This window comes from Lactuca virosa, chromosome 3, assembly GCF_052849685.1.
Source record: "Lactuca virosa cultivar CGN04683 chromosome 3, Lactuca_virosa_CGN04683_v6, whole genome shotgun sequence".
Classification (NCBI taxonomy): Eukaryota; Viridiplantae; Streptophyta; class Magnoliopsida; order Asterales; family Asteraceae; genus Lactuca; species Lactuca virosa.
In genome coordinates, this window is record NC_136428.1 from 326917182 (window position 1) to 326924616 (window position 7435).

At 34.8% G+C, this 7435-nt stretch overlaps 1 protein-coding gene across 1 annotated transcript; it reads right to left on the reverse strand.

Moving 5' to 3' along the window:
* Positions 1 to 2714: 2714 nt before the first annotated feature.
* On the reverse strand, positions 2715 to 5630 carry LOC145167390 (calcium-dependent protein kinase 34-like). Its single transcript, XM_079086586.1, has 8 exons — positions 4821 to 5630; positions 4473 to 4616; positions 4124 to 4276; positions 3914 to 4029; positions 3615 to 3782; positions 3411 to 3538; positions 3227 to 3326; positions 2715 to 3136 (listed from the first exon to the last, which is right to left on the reverse strand). Exons 1-8 carry the CDS (start codon positions 5485 to 5487, stop codon positions 3026 to 3028), a joined length of 1587 nt encoding a protein of 528 aa, XP_078942712.1. The 5' UTR covers positions 5488 to 5630; the 3' UTR covers positions 2715 to 3025.
* Positions 5631 to 7435: the final 1805 nt, after the last annotated feature.

The following is a 7435-nucleotide window of genomic DNA, read 5'->3' on the forward strand; positions in this document are numbered from 1 at the left end:
AGGTTTAGGGCATTTTGTTCAGCCTCCAAACCTTTACCTCAAAACCCTAGCCTCCCTTAGAGATTTTTGGTTCATTTTGGTAGACTTGGTGCCTAGAAGAAGAAGAAGAATGTGCTTTGGTGCATTGATTCAACAAGCAAACATCCCCTTTCACTTGTGTGCATCTTTTGGACCCTTGTAAGTCATGAAGTTTCCATCTTTTCATGTCTTTCTTATTAGATCTAGGTTTTTTTTTATCATTTTATGGTCCATTTGATCTGGTTTGTGTGGGTTGAAGAGATAAAGTATGCAACTTTATGGTTTCTCTATGTCTAAAGAGCATTATATCTCATAAATCTAGGAATTGGTGGTGATTTGGGAACTTTGCTTGAAGTTTAGGTTATATTGCATCTTTTGACCTAAATATGGGGAAGGACATGCAAGGGGATGCATGTCCATAAAGTTTACATTTTTAGGGTTCATCAAGGCCCCTAAAGTGCTTCTGGATGTTTTGGATTGAAGATTTCATGGATTAAGTGCTTAATGGTCTAGTTCCATGCATTAAGTTGCATTTTTAAACTTTAGAATTTAGACCTAGACTTAAAGGGACGTCTTAAGGGATAAAGTTGGAAAATTTATCCATTAAGACCTTGGAAAGGACCCGATTTGAGCTTTGGAGCTCTTGGAATCGGAAGAAAATGGATTTAGCCCAATTGAGCTATTCAGTCCAGTCCCTATGGTGTGGCCTTAGGCTACCACATCGTGGCGACTGGGGAATCATTGACTGTTTTGGCATTTTGTTCCCATGACGTGGCCAAGGAATGCTATAATGTGGAGGGTTGTTGATTGGAAATTTTGACTTTAGCTTCGACCGTTGACTTTGAGGGTTGAGTTTTGACTTGCTGACTTTTTGTCAAAGTTCTAGTTTAGAAATATGGCGTAAGAGTTTATCTTGTATGGTGATCTAGGTGGCGTTCACAGTGACGACAATTTATGTTCAGTAATTGAATAAACCAATGACAACTTTCTATGGTCACTAATCGGATAAGACAGTAATAACTTTCTACGGTCACTAATTGGATAAATCAATGACGACTTTCATTGTTTAGTGACGAAACGGGTCATCATAGATTTAGTGACCATTATGTTTTAGTCACTATTTAGTGACTACTTTTACATTTTGGTCACTAATAGATTTTTTTTGACGAACCTATAGTGACGAAAAGTGACGACCAAAATTTTTGGTCACTAAATCGTTTAATGACGAGTCCTTCTATTGTTAATGACCATTTCGTTTTCGTCACTAATTAGCATTTTTCTTGTAGTTTTAATCTATTTTAAAAATGAAAATTCTCTTTGTATTTTCCGGGACGTTACATAAATGTTGTATGATTACATCGATACTTCAATACAACATATAATGAAAAATCGAATATAATATGTTATGTATTAATCTATTTTTTTTTTCATTTGGCAAAAGTTTAATAAGTTTTTTTCTTTTAGTTTAATATTTATTTTTACATACGGGATTTTATTCGGTTTAACCAGTAAACCAAACCGAATAAACTATAACCGAATTAACCAAAGCCGATTAAATCGAACCTTATTTGGTTTGGTTATGGTTAGTTTTAAGATGTAAAAACCAAAAAACCTAAACCAATTAAACCGAAAACTGAAAAAACCGACCGAATAACACCTCTAGATTATTGAACCAGCGTGTCCCTTTAGTAATTGTCCACTATCACACCTTTCTATTAATACAACCATTCGACCAGACACTGAACATATATCACATCTATTTAAATTCAACCATCGCACCCTTTAATTTCTAAAGGTCGAAGTAAATGCTTACACCAATTAATTTACTAAACTAACCCAGATAAAAATACATAGTCTCAGCTTATTATATTTCATTGTTCGTTTCGTTGCTAATTCTTGTTGTTATGTTGTATAAACTCATTCTCGTTGTATAAACTTGGGGTATCGTTTAGTTGCTAATTCTCGTTGTATAAATTCGGGGTATTACATTTAGGTTCTATTATTCATTGTATAATGGTTGTCCATATAGATTTGAGGGTGTTGCATATATCATGGTGTTCTTCGTTTGGTATTTTACTTTGTTTCCACATTTTTGTTTGTTTTGGTTATTGCTTATTTACATATAATCAACTAGTTTATAACCCGTGAGAACCACAGTTATACAATTAATTAAATTTTATTAAAAAATCAAAATTATTAATCAATTATTTTAAATAAATTATTAGTTAAGAGATATTTTTTTAGTTATATAAAATTATAATCGTTGATTTAAATAAATACGTGAAGTTATATCACCTTATAATATGTATTAATTTTATTTTATTTTTCAATCTAATGTTATTAATTTAATATAATTAAAGTGAGAAAAATTGAAAATTAAAATCAATTATTAATTTAATTTAATTAGAGTGAGAATTTTAAAGTTTGAAATTAGAAATTGATAATCAATTATTAATTTAATGTAATTAGAGTGGAAATATAAAATTTGAAATTTGAAATGGATAATTAATAAGTTGACAAGTAACATTTGAGTGGGCATTCTGCCGGTCATTATCGAGAAATCAATTCCTCCATTTACTAATCTCATACTATCCGGCTTCAGTTAGTCAGTAGTAGTGCAGTGAATTTGATTTGTATTTGAACAACAAAATCCACCAAAGACTAAAAACACAAATAAGTTAGATATTAGTCTATAAACATGATTGGAATTAGCTAGTTGGGTATGTGTCTAAACACCCAACTAGATCCCATCAAATGTTACTTGTTTCCTCTTAGTATTACAAGTATACACATGACTAATATATCCGCTGAATATGTTACCACAAACCCATATCCCTACCAGTGGTTTATTCTCTGGAGATCAAAACCTATTTCGTCATTATCCACACTTCAGCAGAGGGGACATGTATTTTGCAGCAAATTCCAAGTATATTATGAAGAGCCTTCTCATCTTTGAAAGATGCTAAACTGCTATATGTACTCCCACCCATATAAGCAATGAGCAAACTCAGAATGTTGGAACAAAGGAATCTCTTCGCCTCTTTGTTGGATGTACACTAGTTTCTTTGTTGCCTTTTTTCATCATTGCCACAAACTCATCATAATTGATCCGACCATCCTGCAAAATTTATGGTCAATTCACTGGCCTCATGCATTCTGATGTCATTGTAAGGAAATTTTGATGTTCTTATATTATTTGACTACTTACGTTATCACTATCAATCTCGGATACTATTTCTTTTATATCTCTACCGTCGCTTATACCATATTCCCGGATTGCTTGCTCCAGTTCTTCAATAGTTATGTAACTGACATCAAAGAAAACAGTCAAATATTACAAGTAACTAATTATCTATTTGTTTAGATTGAGGATTCTAGGTTTACTAAGTTACCCGCTGTTATCTTTATCGAAGTATTGGAATGCAGTGTAGAGATGCTCTTCTCTATCCATTCTGTTCATATGCATTGTTGCTGTTATGAACTCGTCATAATCTATTGTTCCATTCCCATCTGCATCAGCCTGTTTTATTTTGATCAATTTTTTTTATTCAAATAAGAACTCAAATAATCAAGAAAATTTGGTACGATTATCTTACTGCTTCCATCAATTGTTTGACTTCGGTTTCTGTTAGCTTTGTCCCTTGCTTAGAAAGTCCGTGCTTTAGCTCCTCGAGTGTTATTGTTCCATTGTTATCAGTATCCATGCCTTTGAACATTTCCTTCAGTCCCATGATTTCTTCTTCAGAGAGGCATCCAGCAATAACCTATTCATTCAAGAACAATCACAAAATCATAATCCCCTTTGGCGCTTTTCTTTTGTAGCTTCAAAACATAGAAAATTTCTTTGATTTTGAAGCATAATGACGTATTAGATGGAGTAATAACTAATAAGTACCCGAAGAGCGACTTTCTTGAACTTGTTCATTGCTCTAAATTGTTTTAGTCTACCCATAACAGCGTTGTCAAGTGGCTTATCTGGTGCTTCACCATCTTCTTTAATCCATGGATGAGCTGAAGAAAACAGTTGCAAGATATATTTCATCTATCATGATATTGATAGATTCTCATTACACAATATTTACAGATTTATGTCTTTTTTACTTACAAAGAACTTGATGTGCAGTCAACCGCTGCTTTGGATCGGAATTTAACATCTTCCTAACTAGGTCCTTGGCTTGTGGAGATATCGTAGGCCAAGGATCACTTGAAAAATCGACTTGCCCACGTAAGATTGCATTAAATATTCCATGCTCGGATTCTGTGACATAAAAGTTTCTTCAGTTTAATTATTGTAGCTAGTTTTTTTGTTATCAATTTAAAACCAATGCTCACATTCTGTAACATATAATTTGTTAATTTCATCGATATCGATGCATGGTTATTTGTTTGCTGATATAAGAAATCTCTATCATAATTGCTTAAAAAATTATAGACAATATGTACCATAATCATACCTGCCCAGAAAGGAGGAACTCCACATAGAAGAATATATAACATGACACCAATGCTCCAGATATCAACTTCTGGCCCGTATTTTCTTTTCAAGACTTCGGGTGCGATATAATACGCACTTCCAACGATATCACTGAATACCTCGCCTGCATTAAATCGCTAAGATTAATTCATATAATGCATGTTACATATATTTAGTGTTTTGGTTGTCTTTCTATGCATCTGGGAACAGGGACAAATTAGTTTTGCTTAAATTAATTGCTTCTGGAATTGTCATCTCTTTGTGAATTCCATTTTGTGCAGGGAAAATATAAAACATATGTATAGAATATAATGGAGATATGTATAACCTTGTTTATAGAACACTGATAGACCGAAATCTGTAGCCTTGAGGGGAGCGTTTTCATCTTTACTTAAAAGAAGAAAGTTTTCAGGCTTTAGATCTCTATGAATAACACCCATAGAATGACAAGTATGAACGATTTGAACGATTGTCCTTAGCAACGATGCAGCACCCCTCTCGGTATAATGACCCTTGGCGATAATCCGATCAAATAACTCTCCACCAGCGCACAATTCCATCACCAAATGCACCGAGTGCTTGTCTTCAAATGCCCCTTTAAGATCTACAATATTATTCTGCCCGCTCAAATGATGCATAATCTGTACTTCCCTCCTAACATCTTCCATATCTTCCTTATTTACAAGTTTTCGCTTGGCTATCGTCTTGCATGCAAATTGTTCTCCTGTCTGTTTATTCGTGCACAAATGGGTGACACCAAACTGGCCCCGACCGAGCTCTTTGCCGATGGTGTAGCCTGTCCGGACATCTTCCATTGGGCGTCCCAAGACGGTGCCAATAGGGGATGGCTTGCCTGATTTTTTTGTTGGAGATGGAGATGCGCTTTGAGGTGTTGCTCTTGTTGGATCGTTTCCGGATCTTTCTTCATTATTATCCTCGGTTTTTGGGTGCCCATCTTCAGTTGGAGGTTCTTTTTGGGAACAACAGTTCCCCATTACACGATCGGATGGTGTTACCTGGCGACGACGAGAACAGAGAGGAAAATAGGGTTTTGGAAGGTTGAAGAAAAGAAAGGTTTAGAGAGAGAGAGAGAGAGAGAGAGAGAGAGAGAGTCAGTGAAACACAGAGATGGAAAGAGATCAAGAGAAGAGAAGGAGAGAGAAAGGTCATGACAGATTGCAAAAGGGATGATAGCGGTGTGGAAACGAGATGATTTTTGGAGGGAATGATGGGGAGGGATTATAGGGATGGGAATGGTTTATAGATTTTCTCATTTTCATTTATTCACAGGTCGAATGGTAGATTACAAACAAATAATCCTCAGATTATACAGTTAAGTCAATGGTGAAGTTTGTGCTCCACAACCACAAATTCGGAAGAGAGAGAGAGAGAGAGAGAGAGAGAGAGAGAGAGAGGCTTTAACAACGTGTAGTATTTAATCATGCGGTAACAAGATTATAAAACTATATCTAATAATTTATTTTACAATCACGAATTAATGTTTATGCTTTTAGTAGTTAAATAAATTTTCAAATAGAGAGATTATGATTTTCCATTTTTACAGCCAATCCATAGCACTTTGTTGGAGTAATTCAAGTAATAAAGATTATCGACATAACAACTTAGAAAATCCTAATATTTTGAAATATTTTGAGGTCGAACTTACAAAATAGTTTCAAATTATTATTTTTTTACAAAAAAAAATCTAAAAAAGCTGATAAAAATGCTGCTTTCCAATCATTTTCTCTTAATTCAACCGAAAGCAAATTAATTTAGGATTATTTCGTAAACTGATACTTTCTATAAAACATTTATTTTTATTTTTATTATTAGTTTTATTATTTTACTTAAAAATATAAATAAATATACTATTTTTAAAATTCATTATTATTAATATTATTAAATAAGCACATGTATAAATACATATTTATACATATAAAAACGCATTTGTACCTTTTCAAAGCACGAATACTATCTTACTGACGGGATATATCCTACCTTATATGTTTTAGTGAAATCGTGTAGGAAAATATAGGGTTTGTGGCGGAGATCTGGATACCAACTTGGATCGTGAGAATACTTTCCGAACTGATATTTCTACCCTATGTCTGGGTTGCAAGAAATTCAGCCTAGGATAATCCAAGCGGACACTTTCGATCCTAGGAACAGAAATCGTAAGCCAATTTGCTAGAGAAATTCTATGAGAGCTTGATAAAAACGAGAGCTAAAATTCGTAACCCTCTTCTGAGAAGGAAGAGCAGTTTACATATTAGACGAGATTAGGGTTTTATTAGGGTTAGGCCGTCATTAGTTGCTTTGGAAGCAAGTCAGGATAATCCGAATTTAATGAGGATTTAGGGTTATCAAAACTAACGAGTTTTGTTAGTTTTACCATAATCACCCTCAAGAAATTGAATTTTCCACTATGTCCCCATATGTAAAATTCTGTGAGAGCGGGGCCCTAGTCAGGGGCTCTGCCCCTTGGACCCCGCTAGGGGCGTTGCCCCTAGAACCCGCCAAAAGGTCGCTGCCCCTTTGGAAATCCCGAACCCAAGGGCGCTGCCCCCGAACCCCCGACTAGTTGTCGAACCGGCTTCTAATTCGATCATATACATGCGTGAACTCCGCACAACCCCGTACATATATTAGAGTACAAATTATGAATACCTTTAGCTCGCATGTTAGTTCCAGTTACTTAAAATGACATGGTGACACTAAAATCACCAACAAAATCGTTCACATGCCCGAACGACAAAAAAAGAAAAAAGTGTAAACATGCAGAAGAGTCAGATAGGAAGGACGTGAAGCGAACATTTGGTGTACTCAAGAGGCGTCGGTAAGAACTAACAGTCGAGGCACGATCATTTGAATTGAAAATGTTGCAACACATAATGTACGCGTGCATCATATTAGATAATATGATTCTTGAAGACGAAGAAAGAG